The sequence below is a fragment of the Charadrius vociferus genome, unplaced genomic scaffold (assembly GCF_000708025.1).
Source record: "Charadrius vociferus isolate BGI_N301 unplaced genomic scaffold, ASM70802v2 scaffold62, whole genome shotgun sequence".
NCBI lineage: Eukaryota > Metazoa > Chordata > Aves > Charadriiformes > Charadriidae > Charadrius > Charadrius vociferus.
This window is the reverse complement of record NW_009647419.1, coordinates 2,467,822-2,489,583: the sequence shown is the minus strand read 5'-3', so window position 1 is coordinate 2,489,583 and position 21,762 is coordinate 2,467,822. Positions and strand designations below refer to the sequence as shown.

Here is a 21,762-nt window from a genome sequence, read left to right as displayed (position 1 = left end):
TTTAAGGCTTTTACTATTACAGCTCTTAGTGGAAAAAGATAATGAATGTAACCAAGTTACCTTTTTTAACCAATCAGAAAAATAACCATTTTTTACTCATCAAATGTAAAACTAAGTTGAAGAATTGCTCATATTTTGCCTATATTTTCAGAAACTAATCATCCTATCACCAAAAATCCTTTACTGATATTTTGATAGATGAGTAACAGCAAAGTTTTTTTTTTTTTTTTTTTTTTTTTTACTTTTTTCAGTATACATATACACATCAAGATTATGAAATAATTTACCTGTGATGTCATGTGTCAAAGGCTCATCTATTGTTTCCACTAACTGAACTGTGGCCTGCTGGAGAGAGTCATCAGAATCCACAGCTGAAGCTCCAGCATCTTCTCCCAAAGCACTTTCTTCCATAGCTTCAGCTGCTATAGGTGCCAACAACTCTCCTACGTATTAGATTAAGCAGACAACTTTATTTCAAGCTTTATTCCAGTTACAAATTAACATCCCAGTGTCCAGGCTAATGCTCTGTCTTCATCTAACTCTGAATTCTCTAAGGGTTACTTCTTCAGTGGGAGTTCTGAATAATTTTCAAATAAACAGGGTCACATGAATATTAACTTTTCAATGCACAAGTCACTAATTCAGGATTGACTGTAATTACAATTTTAAATTGCATTTTTTACACAGTAATCTCCATTCTATGGTTTGGGTTGGGTGGTTGGTTTTTTTTTCCATTTGCTTTTGGTTTTTTTTACTAATCTTAATAGCGTCAGCAGGTTCCAACACAATAATAAAATAATCTCCTAAAACATTAAAGGAAGAAAGGTTCAAGTGTAGTGTACATACTGAAAAACATGAACTTAAAACAAACCTGCTAGAATATCCTGCAGCATACAAGTCAGAGAATACTGAGCCCATGCTCCTCCCCAAGAGATGTCTCCTCTGTTGAAGTCAGTTCCAACAAGAAGCAGCAATAATCTTTCCAACTGAGTCTCATTTACAATCTCACATAAATGAATCGTTGGTCTTGTAGCATTTGCAATTCTAGCAAGAACCTATAAAAAAAGGAACATATGCCTATTTATATTTAACACTATGAAAATACGTAATAGTTTTAATTTTGGTGATTATTAGATTTTGCTTACAAGTAAATAAATTTTTACTAGTTTTAATTTTAGAATTTTACAAGTGCGATTATATGAAAATATTTTTTAAGTTACTTTTTCTGTGCGATTTTGAAGCCATCATATCACAAGTTACACAAAAGATGACAGATCAGAAAAACTACCTCACTAGAAATTACTAGTGCTACTATTTTAATGCTACAGCTAATTTTTACCATCAAGCTAGCAAAAAGGCAGTAATAGAAAGCTAATTTAATGTGGTCTCCATTGCAACTACAGAGTGATGTTCCATACTCTTTTTACCTTACAAACAAATAGAAGTAAATCTGCATGACAAGTAAAGTCCATGGACAAGAGAAAGAGTGCCAGCTTCTGCACTACAGAAATACAACGTTCATGTGCCAATGTAAATGGAAGTGGTTCAATATCTGGAGTTTCCTTTGTTGTTGATACTTCTGTATCTAAAGTAGAACGAGGCCATTCTGCAGTCCGACGTAAACGTATTAAGTCCTTGAAGTGCTGCAGAAATTAAATTTGAAACAACAGTCACATTTTAAAACTAACCTCTAAGTTTTTTCCCAGTGAAAATCTGAGGCAGCAGTAACAGTAACTGTAAAACTTGTAAAGAAAAAAAAAAAAAGACGACTAAGAATATACGAGAATCTGGTATGGAATTAAGGCTTTATCAACAGAAATTTGTCTTGGCAGCATGTTATCTCAAGTGACAGAATCATAACCAAATTATCCAGTTCCGCGCAAGTGCCAATTAAGCCTTTATCTTTGTCAGAAAGCATATTGCAAATATGTATTTTTAGAAGTTTCTTTCATATTTCCACACCTGCATATAAACTATGGTTACCATGAAGCAAACTACATATCAAAATAGCTAATATGGAAATTTAGGCTTACAAGAATGATGACTCCTCAGTTTTTCACATTACATAAATCACCAATAATTTCTAACTTTCTTAATACTTCCAGTGTACAAAGTGGCCATTTGCCACCGTAAATTGAACTAGTCTGATACTTGATCAGGGCTCTAAATTACAACCTTTTTAACAGAGTGTCTACAAATTCAACGAAGGAAGGAAGGTGCTTTTATTAATCCTCCCATCCACCAAGGGCACACATTTAGCAGCTCAGTTCATTGTATCAGCTACACGAGCAGTCTAAAATTAGATAACACAAATGCCTCTCGTAATCTCATTTAAGTAGTAGTTACTGAAGTAGACCAGAGAAAAAACTATTTACTAACACAAAGGTTTCAGCTTTCTCCGAAATGCAATCAATGCTTTAAGTTACTCACAGCTTGTGGTAACTGAAAGTGATTAGTAAGCGAAGTAGTAAAAATTGCATGAAATGCAACTAACGAGTGTACAGTAATAACATAACTACGTGTTAAGATACTGCAAGGGGAAAACTCTTTGTTTCAGCATGCGTTTTTGATGCAACATGGCTGCTATGAAGTGAAACTTATGTAGCTGGACAGCATATTGAAAGATGTCTCAAGGGTGCCACCAGTGGAGTAGCCCCCCTATATAACCTGCTGGAATAAAGCAGAAGATAGTGCAGGAAAGAACAGCTCATGAAAAGTAGAGTTAGTGAAAATTTAGGGCTTTATTTTCATGCTGCTGTTTAAATTGTTTCTTGTTTTGGTTTGGGGTTTTTGGTTTTGGGTGGTTTTTGTTGTTGTTGTTTTTTCTTGGGGTTTTTTCCATAATTACTGGAAGTTGTTGTAAGACTTCCCTTTAGATTGTGTTTAAGGTCCAACATTCTATAACCTCTTTCCACACACCTATATTCAGTCACCCTAACAGACATTACTACTTCTGGAACTAGAGATCACATATTTAAAGAGATACCTAAGTAGCTAGAAAGATTTCCACATTTTTTTCTGCGTTCCCTGTAAAGTCCATGTTGCCATCTTCAGAAATCCCTAAATTTCAGCACCTCATCTCATAATCAAAATAATCCGTTAACTACCAAATCCACTCTGAGTATGTGGGGCTTACTGCAAGATGCCACAACTTAGGTGTAAGTACTTTTACGAAGCTAAGAAGCTTCCGAGAAAGCTCAGAAAATCTTCTCAAAAGTCCTATTTATCAGTTCAGGGAGACAGTCATTGCATGATTATTTTCTGATTACTCAACCAGGAGAGCATCCAGAAGAGTACCATGCATAAAAGTCAGCTATATAAAATATTATTTTACATTTCATAGAATTGTCTAGGTTGGAAGGGACCTCGAAGATCATCAAGTCCAACCATCAACCTACAACTACCCAAACCACCACTAAACCACGTCCCTAAGCACCACGTCTACCCATCTTTTAAATACCTCCAGGGATGGTGACTCCACCACTTCCCTGGGCAGCCTGTTCCAATGCTTGACGACCCTTTCTGTGAAGAAATTTTTCCTAATCTCCAATCTAAACCTACCCTGGTGTAACTTGAGGCCATTTCCTCTTCTCCTATCGCTTGTTCTTATTAGTATGTGTCATCCAAAGTTTAAAGATATGACTGGCATTCCCAAGGCTACAAGTTTACTAGTGATTTTGGCCATTACTACCTAAAAAATCCCTGGAGAAGGATAAACTATTTTTCACAGCACAAGAAATTTCCAGATGGTTGCTGTTTTCAGCATCAGAATCTACTTGATAGAAACCATGATGAAACAACTTATTTTAAAATAAGGTCAACGTAGGACAAAAATGACTTTGCAGGAACAGGTCTTCTCACACAAAGGACAAGAAGTCAGTTACAATTTCAGAACATCATACCTTTGAAGTAGCCTGCTTTAGTTTTGCCTGTTCTACTAAAAGTTTGTATGATGATCCTTTGTTGCTTTGTATTTTCTCTTTTTCCATCTGTTCCACCAAAGCCTTCTGTTTTGCTTTTAATAAGTTAAGTTGCTAAAAGAAAATGTTAATAGGAAAAAATGAAAATTTAAGCAATAAGATGTTAAAAGGATCAGTATGTTCATATGATAGCGATCTTCAGTTCAAACTGTAACTTGAGCTTTTAAAATACAGTTTATATACAATTTTAACTAAGACACCATAAGGGGCTACTAGCAGACCCAGAACAGATGAAGTTTTAAGAAGAAACAGTATTTTTAGAGAGGCTCAAGACATACATGTCCAGGGTCATAAAACCTGCATGGTTGCATTTAGAAATGAAAATTTTGTGTCTTAAGAATTACCAACTTTAAATCACAGCTTAGGTGCTGGCACTGAGGCGTACCCAGATTTATCTAGAAAGTAAATTAAATTTATTGTCCAATATGGGCCACAGAGTGCAACAGTACATGCCAACATCTGTTCTTCCAGCAGATCCCATGCCCCACGGTTTGAGATGAATGTCAAAGTAGTTAGGCAGCCTTAAGCTACAGAACCAGACCTATGCAAAAGCAAGGCTGAATGAGTGCCAAGGCCAAAGCTGTTCCTTCAAGAAACAAGATACACTATAAATGAGATATACTTCTGTGAAAATAGCCACTACCGTGCTGGAAGTCACCTGTTTATGATGCACAAGCTGTTTTCTGATCTTTCGGGAATACAGTCTATCTAGGCTACTGTTGCCTTTAGTAGATCTGCTCAGATTCTGAGTGTGAAGGCTATTATTTATAAAACTCCACTGGTTTCCTAATGGAAACAGAAAAAAAAAAAAAAGCAGGTATTAATCCATCTTATTAAACCCCACTTAACTCCAGAGAAAAGCATTTACATTGCAGTAATGGTTAGCATCTCCATACACTAAATACTAAAGAAAAGCAAAATCTAACTCTTAGTGTTACGTAACTATCACAACTGATGGTAATATTTCAGTATAATTTTGAAACTCCATGGTATCATCTTGTATTGATTATTTTTATAACATATAAGGAGGTAAGCAAGACTGCCCTAACTAAAAATACCTGAACAGGTTCCATAACACAAAAGCTTTACAGTTTTCATTTTTAGAAAAGATCTTCAAAGAAAACGATAGCTAATCCACTTAAATACTAATAAACAGACATAAAAATGCATTTTAAAACACTGAATACAAATACCAAAGCAGTTATGAAGTTGTACTGTTGCCTTTTCTCACAATACAAAATGTCTCAACATGGTGTACTCTCAATTGCCATGTCCCCATGTCACAGGATAATATACAAACACTTTACAAACTAAAATCAATCCTGTATTTTTCACTTTAAAAAAATGAAAGATGTCATATTTCTAAGGAGAAGTGGACAGAAGCAGACAACAGTACAAATAAAATGTTCACAACACCTGTTTTCAAACTATAATTTTTCAACTGAATTGAAAATACATTTGAAGTATTTGAACAGTTCCCAAACCAATGTCCATATAAACAAGTTTTCATAGTAAGTGTTACATACCTGTCAAAAATCGTTCCCTCTCTTTTCCATTTAGAGGTTTCTTGGCTGTGGCTGCTTCATCCTCAACAGTAGCTACGTAATCCAGTAGTCTAGACACCAGCATTACAACCCAGCTGATCATGGGAATGTCTAAAACTCCTTCAAAATAAATAGATTTGAGTGCCTTAATAAAGTTTGGAAGCCATAACAAACTAGTTTTAAAGAAATCATAAAAGACATTAGATGGCACACATTTCACTAGGCCACAAAGATTCCGCATTCTTTTTTTTTTAAATGAGGGTAAAGGGTCTGAGTATTCATAAATGAGGGAAGAAATCAAACATTAAGTATAGAACTCAGGTTCAAGAGAAAATGCCACGGTTCTCTTAGACAGATGAAGTCGGAAGTCAAGAGCTTCACCTCTACTGTTAAAGCTAAAAATTAAGCAGCAGTTTTAAATAAAATAGTAAAAAATTGCACGTCTAGATTTCCTAAACACCCAATGCAGAATGACAGGTGCTCACATTAAAGCACATAAATTAGATGTCTCAAATCCTACAGTGTGAAATTCCTCCATCAACCAGGGCTCCAACAAGACAGTTGTAACCCAAATACCTTCATTTTTACTCCTCTGTTAGTGTATTTTCTTGTAGCCATTTGAGTAAGATGCAGGAAAGCCAAGACTGAGTTCAAACCAGATGAACCATGTTGGCAGCACTAATGACTGGCTAATGCCTATTTCAGTCTCACACAATAAATGCAGTATTTTTGTACAGGCAGAAAAGAAAAAAAACTGTGTTTTACACATCATGCAAGAACATCTGTTCTGTGCATGAGCAAATCTAAATGAACAGTTCTAAACTGAACTCCGGAGTGCTTCATAACAACCAGAAACCTACAAATAACGACCACTTAATCACAGTCACTATGCAAATGGCATACTTTTATATAATATCAATACAGTAAAGTCATTAGTACTAGAGGTTACATGCACATTTTCATATCCGCACACTGTGCTGAGCCACATTAAACTACACTGCACTTTTCATGCACTGACCTCAAAGAAGTTTTAACTAACTCATAGTATTATTCATTCCAGACAAACAAGAACACTAAGCACAGAAACAACTTGTCCAAAATCACATGTAGCTGCTGGCAGCCCAAGCAATAGGATTCAGGCCCCGACTTTTAACTCGTTTCCTGCCCCCACTGGCAAAAAGCAGGCAGAGGAACAGGAGGCCTCCCCATGACAGGATCTTAACAGGAACTGCAGACTAAATAGCATGAATAGAAATGAGTAGCACTGGTGACCACTACACAACTTTTTGGTTGGCAAAATAAAAAGAAAGGAAGCTGCTGCACAGCGAAGTATATACCTTTTCATACTTCTGTTTAAACAAATGCATTTCTTTTCCTTTTAGCTCTTAAAAAAAAAAAAAAAAACCAACAACATTTTCAGCTTCTCTCCCTCCCTCCCAGTGTCTTTGGCTTATGCCTTTCCGCCCCCACTCTGCCTCAAAGTTTACTTCTCTCTATCCACAACACTCACCTCTTGCTCTGATTGTCCTTTGTTTTCAGACTTTTTCCCCAGTAAGTTCTCACCCCTTTGACCCTTAGTTATGTGTGATAGTTCTCAAATAGGAATTTCTTCTGCCGTACCTGATGCTTCCACCACACATAATAATGCCCTAGTACTCACCTGTACTGTCCAGGAGGAAGGAAGCTGGAAGACCAGCAAATAAAGCTCTGAAGTATCAGTTACTTCTGCTTCCTAAAGTCCTCCGTGAGGACAACTAGTAAGGCAAGAGCTATGAAAGGAATTGGCAGCTGTGGGGAGAGTGCAAACAGAGGTAGAGGAGACGTAAGCTTGGGTTTGCCTCAAACTAGTTAGAGACTACAGCAGGATACGGCCACGACAGAGAAAGTATACAGTAGACCAATTGGAAGCCATAGGGCAGCTTCTGGCACCAGCTGTAGGCTTGTTTACATCAGGAGACAAGGTAAAAAGTAAGGACAGCGGCTCAGCTGGCATTTATCAACTTCACAAGGTTAAGAATTTTAAATAATGTATCTTCTACAATGCTCTGTTACATGTACGTAATAAATGAAGTAGCCTAAATGTTGACGTTTTTAAAAGCAAGCATTTTCTTCAAACTTCGGGCAGTTAAGAAAACACAAGAAAATTAGGTTTGGAGAATATAATTTCAGTAATTTTTTTAGGGTCAAAAAATGTAAATGACTTGTGATTAAAAAAACCAGCCACGTAGTTTGCAGAAATTATGCAGATACACCTAACAAACTTGTCTTCATAACCACATTTCACCTCAAAAGCTTGAAACTTAGAAAGGATCTCCTGAGCATAAAGGGTCACTTCTTTCCAAAACACTAATTCCAAAGTCATTCACTAGAATCACTAGAACTGTCTACACACTGGATACTCCCCTCACTTTGTTGAAATTTTAAAGCTTCCTAGCTGAATTAAAAGCAACCAAATAGATTTTGCTCAGGTTTAAACAGGGGGGGTAGGGGGAGGAATCATTTTTAGCTCCAAAAGAACAAGAAGTTTCAGCACATTTTAAAAGACAACTGCGTACTGGAAATATAGAAAACGAGCAATTTCTTCTTTTAATACACAAAAAAATTGTAAGCTAGTCTCCCAATTTTCTAGCTTATAATAAATATGAAAATATAGTTTCCCAAATTAGAGGGCTACCTTCAGTTCTTCTGTGCACAGGTAAGTGAGGTTGCAGTGGTGACAGCAGGTTATCCAGGAGATTAAGTAAACTTTCTAAAACACCACTGTTGCTAAGCGATCTTTGGCCAATGCAAGAAAGCAACATGAAGACCCTAAAAATAAAATTTACATATTTAAGACTTTATTTCTTTTTCAGATCCAGTAATATTCTAAAACACCCCTTATTGAACAATATTCCCCCGGGCTTTCATCTGAGACATACTGCTACAGAAAGCAGTACTGTGGCCCAGCAAATGAACTGGACCTGCGCGCTTGATCCAAGCTGGCCAACAGGATGATTTCATACCATGAATGTCACATTCTATTGTTGTAAGGATAATGCAGTATTTTAGCACGAACATTTTCTCTTTCACCCTCAAGAGGTCAGCAGAGCATTCCACTTTGTACATCTGAAACAAGTTCTCATCCGTTTTATTTCTTATTAGATATGATATGTTGAACAGCAGGGATAGAGAATTAAATCTATGTATTCTTATATTCTTGAATTAATTCATTTTAAAAAATTACAAATATATAAATGTTGCTGTCTAAAGAAGGCAGAAAGCCACAGAACAGCAAATATGTTCGATTAAAATAAAATGCTAATGTTTAGAATATCAAAGACCTTAATCAATAACCTGAAATAATCAACACATCTAACATTCAATGCTCAACTCTATGCTTATTTGCTCTCATCTCAGAGAAATCTTTTGTATTAAATCCCATTAGTGTGCTTTCCAGTTGCAATCCTACTTCCAAATGCATTAGAAGAGCAGCTCTATGATGAGGGTGCATTTTAAGCCTGATAAAGAAGGTGGCAATTTTTGACACTGGGGAGCAATCCTGCCAGGTACGCGAAGATCTCCAAGTGAGGAAAACTAGCAACTTATTGTGGTGCAAGCACCAAATAGGTGCAATAAATAACAGCAATCAGACATTTATAATTTGCAGTGCTTTTTTGGGACTATTTCTTAAATCAATGGAATAGATGGATAAGTATCCTTGTCCTGATTTGAGCAACACAGGACTAATTTCTCTTCTAATACTTGGGAAGACTGCACTTTTAGAAGACTCCAGTGTCTGAATTTGTGAAAATAGTTACTTCATAGCCAACTATGGTGTGTGGGTTTCAAGATCTCAGTGGTTTCGAGCTCACCAGGTACAGGGATGAGGAGGAATGAGACCTGCACACTTGACCCAAGCTGGCCAACAGGATTATTTCATACCATGAACGTCACATTCAATATAAATTAGAAAGTTTGCTGCGAAGTGCTCTGTCTCTCACTTGATGGTGGCAATCCAGAGGACTTCTTGCCCTGGTGCTGGACCCCTGAGGCCTTCCCTTCCTCCCGAAGCCGCAGTGCTCGCAGTGTCTGACATTTGCTGTCCACTGCTGGGAGTGCACAGCTTCCCACTGATAGAATTGGCTGAGTATAGTCTTTGTATCTTTTGTATTGGTATCAGGATCAATATTGGTTCCTTAGTGTTATTAATGTTAATTAGCTAGTCTTATTCTATTAAATCTGTTTATATTTCAATCCCCCAGGTTTCCTTGATTTTTCATGATTCCTCTTCCTGGCTGGGGAGGGGTCATTGGGTGACAGAATGATTTTCTAAACGACAATAAATTATTGTGGGTTTCTCAAACCATAACAATCCTTCAGTCACATTTTGTCAATTCCAATGTTAAGTTATGAACAAGGGAATTATTTCAGTGATCCACAGGTAAAGTACCAATACAGACTTATACCTTACCTGTCTTGTGGGAATATGAGAAGTTGCTCTGAATTGTATAATTCCTGCAGCACATTTGAGAGAAACTGACCCCACCATCTTTCTCCTCCACAGAGCTGAACAAGTAGAAGGCCAGTATGCAATCGTATCTTTGGGGTTCCACTGATACATAGGTGTTTAAATAATTCTTCACAAGCTTGGGCATGAAAAGTACTTTGCAGAACCACAGGAACTGAGTGCCCTTTTAAGAAAAGGGAACAAGCAACTATGTTAAGGAGACAATGGCTTGAAAACATAGGAGGAAAAAGTTTGCAGGAAGTTTTTAAAACTTAAGATTAGACTAACTGGCACAGGGGGGAGGAGGAGGGAACATGTGGGGAGACGGTAATTTGCAGGTAATCCATAAAGACCAGGCCATTTGTTCAAAACCAAACCACCATTATGCTTAAGAACAAACTGGCACAGAAAATTACAAGACAGACACACCTATCTATCAATAGAACAATGTTCTGCCTTTTTTTTTTTCTTTTTTGAAAAAACCCCGTCACTCCCACTCATCCTACTCAGACTTTTCAACTTCCATTCTCCAAGAACTCTTTCAATAGCAAGTTTAGGAAATAAAAACGCTTACTGGATATTAAAAATCATGACAGAAACCAGTAGAGATACTGGTTTTATGACTTCCACCCCCAGCTCTCCCCCCAAAGCAATTCTGTCTCTTCTCCCCACTTCTAACTGCCTAATCCATCCCCCAGCGTTGCACAGGCTTCGATGCTCACAGATTCTTCCACAAGCTGATTCTACCTATGAAAACAACATAAGTATTTTGCCTGGGCAGTCTTTTGTTCCTTCAGCAAACTGAATCAGCCCACAGGAGGATCAGATGACTATCTGAACAAAGGAATATGCAGCCAGGACTACGGAAAAGGGAGAAGGACCTCGACACCCTCTCCTATTCTTTTCGGGAGCAGAAAGTGGTTAGGTCAGCTTGTTGCCACAGGTGAAACTTTACACTGTACGTTACCAGCTACTAAAATCATAGTAAAACGTATCTGAACATAGTTTAAAAGCTTTATAGTGGGAAAGTACAGATTAAGAAATAGAAACACTTGCAAATTTTTTCTACTGACATGACAAAAATATCAGAACCTCAAAAAATACTAACCATTGGAAGAATGAAGCAAACTAAGCAAAGTATCCAATAAGTATCTAATGATGGTGCGTAACTGTTCTGTGGATGACATCTGAATCAACTCTTTTGGATCAGATTGCTCCTTCAGTGTTTTCCTGCTTGCACCTAAAGCTACTTTGAGCCTCTGAACAGCATGATGAGCCAAGTTGAGTTGAAGCTGTAGCTGAATGCAGTCCTGGTAAGCAGAAAATACTCTGCTATCTTCTTCTACTGCCTTGTCTGGCTTGCGTAAAAAGTACTGGGCATTGTTAGCACTATTGAGTGGTGGCAGGTCAATACTCTGCAGAAGGATTTCTAACCGATGACAGGCCAAATTGTACCTAAAGGGAAACATTCCAACACACAATTCAATAAACATTAGCAAATGGTAATACATTTAAGTCACCCTGCCAGAACACAACTTCTGGCCCATCTATCCAGATATTGAAAAAAATTACAGTGTAGTCTTTGTTACTGCTATAAAGATATTCACTGTAATAACTCTACAACAAAGGCAGGGGTTTCTTTGCTCTGAAGAGTATCATGGGAAGAAAAAAAAATAATCTATAACATATCCCAGTGTTTTAAGTTAAAATAATTAAGAAATGCACATATTTTTTTCTTCTAACCTGCATTGTATGTCTTCTTGCAATGCCACCATCATTGCCAAATGCTGGTCAATTTCTGGCTGATTTGCAGCTTCACCTTCTCCTCTGAGGGGATCGTGCATTAATTTCAGCTCATTTTCAAAGGGTAAGATATAGGTATGGCCATAATAAAATCCTAATGGAATTTTTGCTCTGGCATTTGTGCTACCATATCGACCAATAACAGTGATCTGAAAAAGAAGGCAACTATACTGTAACACAATTGTATCAAAACAGGCAAAATAAATACGCAGTCAAAAATTCATGAAAAACTTATAGCCAACTAAAGTTTGGTCTGAAGAGAACTTAAGAGAAAATTCAGATACTAACAAAGATCAAGAGTTTAAAAGACAGAGTATGCAGTCTATCTCCTCTTACCTTCATAAACCTGCAAACTGGGGGTGGCAACAAGTCATGTAAAATAAGTGAGTGTGTGCTAATGTCAGTAGCCACCACCAGTCGTCTTCCATCCACCTCTTCTCCTAAAGTCCAGATGTCAATTGACAAAGAAGCCAAATCTCCACAAGTGGGAATCAATACATCCGTCAGCAATATAGGTCTTCCAAAATCTAAGGTCACAAATCTTCTTGCTCCTAGGGTAAAAAACACAAGATTGCCTAAAATACCAGTGCATGCTAACCAGCGAAGAAATGTTACTTCTCAAACAATAAAGCCATTGTTCATCTAGCATTCAAACGGTGCACATTTGGAGTTAAAAATAGCTGCACAATCTCAGAATCTCTCACTACAGCTTGCACCCTTTGAAAAAAACATTCTGGCTTTGACTTAAATTAAGTTGTTATGGTTTTTATGCATTATTTCAGAACAGGTGTTCTGTCCAGAGATCCAATATATTCCCCCAGCCCCCAGGGTTTTGCAACTTGATAAACATCACTGAATGCAGAGTCTTAAACTACCAGATACAATAGAAATGCAAACTAAGAAATATCTTCTTTTAAAAGGCCAAGTGAGACTGCAGCTGAGCAACTTACTTCAGACCCTAGAAAAGATTCCACTTATTAGAAAATGTGTTAAAATTATTATTAGGAATTCTGGTTTTACCTGAGTGCATTCGCTCTATAATAATTGACTGATGAGGTGGAGGCTGAAGAAAATGTGAAGCGTGAGATATTGCAAGAGCAAGACCAGATCCAAGTGGATTCTGAGGAGTGGGAAAACATCAGCAAAATTAAGTCATTAAAATCTATGCTGTTCTTTACAAAAGACTGTAAGAAAACCTCTTATGATTGAAAGATGTACAATTTTGATAACACCCCACTACATTTAGATTTGAGTGTGACCCATCAAAATACATTAACTCCGAAATTCAAAGGATTAATAACTCCTTACGCAGTTAATCTAGCTCCAATTAACAGAAACCATTTGAGATACCGTAACAACTCTATCTTGCTTTCATAAGTCTTCCTTCTCATATGGTCTAAATTTAGTGATATGGTTTTCACATCTCATCCAAATAAACAGATATTTACTAGCACTCAAGTACAAATTAGATCCTGACTAGGCTTACAGCATCTTGTTTTTATAATAAAACCAAAGAAAAATAATTACCGTTCTGGACTTGCTTGTATTTTTATTATGTGCTGCAAGGTTAACTGTTGGGGGATCAATGACCGAACCAGGGAAAAGCTGAGCAAGCTCTGCATTAATAACAGCAGAAACTGCCTCATTAGGTGGAGTCAAAGGTGGAGTCATGAACAGAGGAGTTGTTTTTGGTGTGGGTGGAATGACATCTGAAGGATGGATGAAGAACCCTGGGGCTGCTACTGGATTAGAAGGCACAGAGTTGTGGACAGGACCAACTGCTGATGCTGCTGCTGCCGCCGCTGCTGTTGTCTGATGCAGTTTTGCTTCCAGCTTAGCTTTCTGTGGGGAAAATGGAAGCAGTGTATGTAGCAGATAATACTGCTTGTGAGCACAGTAGCACTACTGAACTACAAGTTCAAATTTCATTATAAAACTGGATTTAATAAATCCAAGTTATCTTTGACATAGGCAAGTTAGATGTCCAACTAGAAGCTGAAAAATGAAACTTTACTCAATTTGCTCATTCCTCACTTGCTGAGGAACATGAGTAATTATGTAATTAATGAGAGTAATCAAAAAATAACAAAAAACCTACAATCTGAACAGCAAAGTAGAGTCAACACAGCCAAGCTTCATACTGACAACGGCTTTATGATTGGTACTTCCCTGTGTCAGCAGCTGGACTTTTCATTTCAGTGGGCTTTTTCAATTTCAGACTGATATACTTGTGCATTAAGACTCAGTTTTGATAACAAACTCCCAACCCACCCTCAAAATACACAAAAAACAAGTCCGAAAGACCAAAGCAGCACAAGAGACACTCTCAGCATTTTGCTTAATAAGAGCGATCCTCAGTGCTAAGCTGCTCCTTCCTTAAATACACTATGGAGAAAAAAGGAAATTAAAAAAAAAGGCAACTAGCTCTGCAACTACTTTCTCAGCTTTTGAAGTTTAGAGACAGCATTAAAAAATAGCCAAGTAGCCTCCAACCTGTTGCTGAAGCTTCAAAAGCTGCTGCTGTTTCTCTTGCAGCACCTGGAGCTGTTGCTCGGCTGAGGCCATTGCATGAGAGAGAGACTGCAAAGCTACCTGGGCTGCTGAGCTCAGTGCTGTCGAGGCTTCCCCAACCGTTCCAGAAGAGAGGCCACCAACTGCTGGGGTAACCCCAAAGGTACTCACTGGCATGAAACAAACAAACCAAAAACATGTATGTAGAAAAGAAATGATAAAACACACCTTTAATTTAATTCCTTACTAATTGTTAAGAGCAATGTAAAAACAAGAGGAAGATCTCCTTTTATCCAGTTTTCGCTACAAAGCAACAGCTTCTCGAATTAATATATAGTTTGTAGACTACGCACACTCATCACACAAGCAACATTTTCATTACAGAAAAGCCATGTAATGCCCCGGAATTCTTTCACCACATAAGGCTGCAAGGCAAAGATGCAAGCTTGTATGCTATACTCTCCAACAGAAACAAATTGATTCAAATTAATAAATTTGGAATCCAGTTTGTTTGTTAAGCTCTAAGAAGTTTAACTTCACATATAGTAACTATTTAAAAAAAACCAGCATTTCAACACTTATAAAACTACAGGCAATCTGTTTGTCAAACAGCGCTCATCATGTCCAACTAAAAACACCATATCATGGAACTATGCTAAGTAGAAAAAATGAAAAATTGTATATACCAGTAAACGTACTTGCATCGTCCCTTTCTATTCTAGTTCCATCACTTGTTGAAACACAGGTAAAGTGCAGAGGTTCAACTTCCAGAAGTCCAGTAAGTGAAGTAAAACTACCTTCAGCAGCTGCACAGCTACTTATTTTCCCATTTCCTGTAAAAGAAATAAGTATCTGCACAATCAGCTTATGTTTTCTTGATGGCAACATTTCAAGTCATGAATAGTTGAAAGGCCCTACTAAATGTAATCCACATATTTTATTACTTCACGTTGTGGAACAAACACCTTAACACTATCACATCCACAATATAAATGAAAATATATTTTAAAATGGATAATGCTGCCACATCTGACCAGAGTATCTTAATAAGTCAAACTTTAAAAGCATAGTGTAGCCTTCGTAATTCCACAAATGAATTACATAGGGATGCTCTATTCTTTCTACACTGTGAAAAAATTAGCTTGCAAAAATACATTGCTGCTACTGAAAAGGAAGAGAAACAAAATAACAGAGTGACTAAGATCATACACCGGGTTAGTATAAGAACTACACTATTATTCAATACACTAACAAATTCAGTGTTGTATGGACGGAGGGATGGGAAGCAGATGGACAAGAGCATACGAGAAAAGGAAAGGAGTCACTATGACTGACAAATACACTTGCTATGAAAAGAATTTCCTGACAGGTAAAAATTATCTCGTTCTTAGGACACTCCATTGCGTAAAGATTCACTTATGAACTAACCTGAGAGGATAGGTACAAATATGCTTTTAAGTTATTTTAATGCCTCTGAAACAGAAAAAGTACCTCATTAAAACCATAATCTTTAAGTAGGTGAGTGCCATATGGCAGCTTCCCTACTTCAGAAAAATCCATTTAGGTTTCTCTGCCTATGAGACGGCTGCTAGTCTAAATGAATAATAACATATCTCAAGGAAGCTGCTCAACAGAACTGACAGATGCTTCCTAGATGACTCTGACCCAGAGAATGACAACAGCCTTTCTGTTTAATCTCCAGCCTTTTCTTAGATCTTCTACAGGATAAGAACAGATTCTAGAAAGAGGCTTTTTTCTTGCCCTAAGGGCTACAGGAAATGTAAGAGATCTCATGAAGCAAAAGAATATCTTGAATTTCATTATGTACAGCTATAAAACAGATGGAAAGCATAAAACCACATGTTCACAAGAGGAAAACAGTATAGTGGAGAGAATTACCAATTCTTCCACAATAGGTTACTGTTAAACATACGTACCTGATAGAACATCAGACAAATCAATTTCATCTGACTGTACTCCAATGCTGCTGTTGTATACATTTTTACACGAGGACCCACTTATTTCCAAATCAAACAGAACTGGATCAAAAGGCGAACTATATAATCCATATCTGCAAAGAGAATAAGACAAACAGCGCTATTCAAACAATATGAATTTATATAAAATTATTTACAGAAAGAGGCTAAGTACTTCATCATCAGGATTTATTATAATCCAAACTATTCTTCTCTTTCAACTGACATACCTTAGAAATTACCATTTACTTATTTTTCATTAAAGTAATTTCTTAGATGACCTTTTCAAACAGTTTATGATGCTAAATAAGCAACTCTTGGTTACTAAATAGTTTTGAAGAGGTAATACCGTCCTGGAAACATGACATATAATCACACTCAGACATAGAAACTAGAACTACAAGCCTTAGACTATTAGCCACAGCAATACGCATGCCTGCACATGGTAAATCAGATATTTTACTGAAGTCAATAAAAACACAATGCTGTTTTCTAAAACAGCATAAGAAATTCCACCTCAGCTTGTTCTTCCAGTTGAAGAAGAAAAAAGGAAATGCTGCTAGGGATACCAATCAACACTTGGGAGTACTTCAGATACCTCAACACAAGAAAAACTCATTACTCCTACTCCGGCAGTATTGCAGAGGAAAAAATAATACAATCTCTCAGGTAGCAAGGTGGTCCCAAATCAATTAGGGTTTTATAAGCCAAGAAAAAGGAAAATCCAAAGTAATAACAAAGCCAGCATTTGGTTTTTTGTGTACCAATACCTATTATAAGCAACTGACAAGAAGAAAAAAGAATGGAAATCAGGCCAAATTATTAAGCAGGAGTAGAAAGAAAGAATGTATCTAGGTAGGTACAAAAGTGAGAAACATATAAGACTTCACGCTTTGACTGGCAAGAACCAGAACAAATATAAAATATTTCCATGAACACACCAGCAGCGACAGGCAGTTCCTCCACCCCCTTCTCCCCTGTGCTCCAAGCAGCTTCTCTGCTCTTTAGCAGGCAAGGAGAGGCCCCAACAGGTAATGTTAAAAAGGCTGGAGTGTTTAGATATCTTTTTTAATCAAGTAATCACAAAAGGATAAATGTCTACATGAATACTACAGCACCAGCAACAAGGTAGAACAGGCTCTAGACTTCTCGGAACGTTAAAATGGTTCCATGTTTGCTGGGCTCAATGCTTTTTGCCACACAATACTAAGACTGTAACCAGTCAGAAAATGACATTACACAACACAGCAAGAATTGCTACTGATCTTAAAAAGAAGGAAAAAAAAAGAGAAGGAAAAGAAAATCTGAGAATTACAGATCAACCCATTTAACATACATTCTCCAACCAAGTTACTTACAAGCACCTACAAGGTAGCAAACTTAAGATGAGAAATTTGTAAGTAAGAACAACACATAATAGATGAATCTAGGTTGCTTTCTACAAGCATGTACTACACAGAAACAGTGCATACTGCACATCTAGCAAGACTGACATGTTTGCTGCATGACCTTTTTTCATAAGCAAAGCAAGACAACATGCTACTGTAAAGTGGTTACTGAAACACACAAAAACGCTCAGGCAAAATTCAGTAGGGTACCTTCCCAGCCTGTTTTAGACCTCAGATTCACAAACTCAATAAATTAGGTCAGCTCAACATGAACACTGATTACTTGCATGATTTAAATGAAGAGTTTATTAAATAAGCAGGTGATAAAACACAAAAAGGGGTTACAAGAGCTTTGTAGAATAGGACTGGAATTTGAATGTATTGGAGAGAGTTAAATATATTCTGTCTAACCCAGATTTATTTCAATAAGCATAGTGCCTTTTACTGATCCTTCAGCATGAATTATCAGGTTCACAGTTTTAAGCTGCATTAGCAACAGTTTTCAGAAAAGCATATAGAAGTTACAACAAAAAACAAAGAATGAATCAACAACGCCACATAAAAAACCCATCACCCTATTCATCTATGCAGTAATGAATATAAGCTATGTGAAATACCTCTTCTGCTTCACTCATCAGAGATCTCAACTGGAATAACGTTTACAATTTTGTGTACCACAAATCAAGGAAGATGAGGACCAAAGAAAACAGCTCAAGGAAATGCTTTAAGAATGACTACAGATCTGGAGAATACAATCAAGACACAAACATCCTCTAGACATCCAAAATTTGTTAAGAATTAAATAATCGGCTCTTTATCGCCAAAGTGGACAGGACACAAACACTAAAAGGCTTTAGTTGCAGTAGGAGAGATTTCAGATTAGACATGGGCAGAAGGAGACAGTTCAAGTGTTAATGTTAAGAATAATTAAGCCATGTAATAGCTTACAATATTTAGAATAATTAAATTCCACCACTTTAATCAGGTGCTTTCAAGAACAGGCTGGTGAAAGTCATCAGATTTGCTAGAGACAAATCAACCTGCTTTGTTGTAGGGCAGCCTAAAATACTGTCTGAAATCTCTTTTTTCTTGTTCTATGAACTGCAAGTCATGTAATACACCCATCTGGCCTTACCCTTGCAAGTTTTACTTGCTTTATTATGGCACATGATAGTAAAATGAGTACTACTTTGCCTTAAGACAACATGAATGTGCAGCTCCTTTAATTAGACATCTGCTGTTATTTGATTACCAAATGTTAGCCTATTGTACCTGGGAACAATGACAAAGAAGAAAAAAACAATACTAGAAACTCTGCAACACAAATGCACACAAATATGATAAAATACAACTCAGGGAGAGAGAAGGGAAAGCGTAAAGCAATGGCTGCCTACAAATTTCTCTTTTAAAAAAAAAATTAATACTTTGTACATTAAAAAAAAGGGGAATTGACAGTATTCTCTTGATATGTAGACATATAAAGGAAAGGCCAGTAAATTCTGTCTAAATTAGTAAACTAGGTCAAGAAGTAGTCAGTCCCTGCTAGAGAGTGAGCTATAGTAATCAAATACAGGATTAGACAGATGTGTCTGCTGCTATTCTTATCTGATTGCAGGGATACTGAGTTAAAAGAGAAAGCATATTTAGCTAAAAGAAGGAAATCACTAAAACATCATCTAGAAACGTTCCGAAAACGTAAGCTTGAAGGATGTCAAGAACAGGGGCTCACTTCAGAAAGTGTCCCATGAGATGCAGACAGCTGTGTTCACAAGTGATCTGAAATATCACATGTGCCAAACTCAAAAGTGGGCAACTGGAAAGGAAAAAAACTTCTATTTCAGATATGCTGTTTAAAGGAGGTACTTTGAAACAATCTCTATGAAGGAACGAGTCAATTCCTACAGAAAGGTGCTATTCTCATGTCGAGTGGGATTTTCACTTTTGTCTCCTCCACTTGCTTGCTAAAGAAAATTCAACATGAAAACACAAAACCTTTTATTTTTCCAGTTAACTTTGTATATGTTTTCAAAATCCTTCATTATCCATTCACCATTTCTATTGCTGGGATAAGTCTTCCAATCAGCTGCAAAGATTAGAGATGGTGAAATAAAATAACAACTGAGAAGAGGAATACAGGAGAGAGCGTGATAATGATGCAAGTCTAACACCTGAGACAAGTTTTTATCAAGTATTTTGGCATGATAGTCCTTTAACAAAAAACAAACAAAAAACCAACAAAAACCACCAAAACACAAACAAACAAACAAAAAAAGAACAAACAACCCCCTCCTCCAAAGTTAGCTTACTAAATTTTCAACTTGATCTGAAGATTCTGAACTAACCTCTACCAAACCTCTTCTAGCTTGATCTTACTTGACTTGGAGGAAAACTCTTGCCCACAAATCATAACTGAAAGAGCTGTTTAACAGCAGCATGTTCCCATCATCGTAATACGGCTTTGGAAACTGCTGCAAAACTGAACTTTCCTTTAGGTATCACGTAAGTCCAAAGTTAAATGGCCAATCAGTTCAATATGTAAAAGATGCAACATCACAGTCTGAAATAACACTGATATATAATTTATAGTAAGAACCTGCATTCCCAGTAAATTACTCCAGGTCTCTACACTTATAATCCGACCCTTACTAGCAATACATTAAATGTACGGTCAGCTTATAGAGAGACTACAATTTTGTGTAGCATTACACAGAACTAAAATTATTCAGTGTATTTGGTTCCTTCCCATACTCAAAATTAAGACATGCTTTGTTAATCCTTACACTAAAACCAATAAATACTAATGTAAGGATTGCAAGGACTTCAAACATTACATACACATTTGCTGATTTAAAGTGTACTGTAAATTGCAAGAAAGCAATTAAATTCACCTTTAACTTGAACAATTCAAAACTATTTCCCAGAGCTGTATCAAGTTAATCCGCGCTCAAACAACTACAGCAAAACGCATCTTTTTTTAAACAGACAACCTTTTTCAGAACATCAGAGGATGGCATCAGACAGTTTGTATGTTTGCTTTTATTAAGTTTACAACAACCACATTTATTAGTACCTTGTTTGAAGTAATGCTTCCATAGGTGTTAGGCGATCCTGCAACTGTCGGGACACAGCAGTTAGCAGTGATGCACAAGCTGTACTACATCCTGCCAAATCTTCATCCTTTACGTAATTCAGCAATACAAAATACCAATACACAGATCCTGCATTCAAAAAAAAAAAAAATCAGGTAAAACATGATGTGAATTTTCCACTCAGAAAGCATACTCTGAAGCATAATCAATGGAAGTGATAAAAATGGTTACTGAACACAGACAAGGAAGCATTCTCCCCCTCACCTTTTTTTGAGAGACTTCAATTTAGAATCATTCTGTAATCATTAGTTTACACAAGTACTTCAAATTCTCTTATCAACTAATTCATAATTGAAGAAAAAAGGTTCCCAAGAGACAGCTTCACACATACTTCTTTCATTGCTTCTTCCTACTACTTCCCTCATAGAAAACAAGAAGGTGATTGGTGACAGCCAGCATGGCTTCACCAAGGGCAAATCATGCCTGACAAATTTGGTGGCCTTCTATGAAGGGGTTACAGCGACAGCAGACAGGGGAAGATCAACAGATGTCATCCACGCAAAGCATTTGACACCGTCCCACATGATATCCTGGTCTCTAAATTGAAGAGACATGGATTCAACAAATGGACCACTCAGTGGATAAGGAACTGGCTGGACGGTCGCATGCAAAGACTCGTCGTTAATGGCTTGATGTCCAAGTGAAGAGCAGTGATGAGTGGCATTCCTCAGGGGTCGGTACTGAGACCTGTACTATTCAACATCTTTGTCGCGGACATGGACAGTGGGGTCGAGTGCACCCTCAGCAAGTTTGCCAATGATACCAAGCTGTTTGGCGAGGTAGACACGCTGGAGGGGAGGGATGCCATCCAGAGGGACCTGGACAGGCTGGAGAGGTGGGCCCAAGCCAACCTCATCCAGTTCAACAAGGCCAAGTGCAAGGTCCTACATCTGGGTTAGGGCAATCCCAAGCACAAATACAGGCT

At 37.2% G+C, this 21,762-nt stretch overlaps 1 protein-coding gene across 1 annotated transcript in view; it reads right to left on the bottom strand.

Moving 5' to 3' along the window:
* Positions 1–21,762, bottom strand: part of BIRC6 (baculoviral IAP repeat containing 6) — a 172,541-nt gene that overhangs the window by 110,527 nt on the left and 40,252 nt on the right. Inside the window, exons 20-36 of the mRNA XM_009880396.1 lie at positions 20,759–20,906; positions 16,262–16,395; positions 15,011–15,157; positions 14,307–14,494; positions 13,341–13,655; positions 12,834–12,933; positions 12,150–12,364; positions 11,754–11,962; positions 11,119–11,465; positions 9,975–10,194; positions 8,199–8,332; positions 5,507–5,644; positions 4,639–4,766; positions 3,903–4,034; positions 1,428–1,643; positions 872–1,055; positions 288–443 (exon numbers count right to left, since the gene is read on the bottom strand). Coding sequence (XP_009878698.1) covers positions 288–443; positions 872–1,055; positions 1,428–1,643; positions 3,903–4,034; positions 4,639–4,766; positions 5,507–5,644; positions 8,199–8,332; positions 9,975–10,194; positions 11,119–11,465; positions 11,754–11,962; positions 12,150–12,364; positions 12,834–12,933; positions 13,341–13,655; positions 14,307–14,494; positions 15,011–15,157; positions 16,262–16,395; positions 20,759–20,906 — 3,111 coding nt within the window. The remainder of the gene's footprint in view (positions 1–287; positions 444–871; positions 1,056–1,427; positions 1,644–3,902; positions 4,035–4,638; positions 4,767–5,506; positions 5,645–8,198; positions 8,333–9,974; positions 10,195–11,118; positions 11,466–11,753; positions 11,963–12,149; positions 12,365–12,833; positions 12,934–13,340; positions 13,656–14,306; positions 14,495–15,010; positions 15,158–16,261; positions 16,396–20,758; positions 20,907–21,762) is intronic.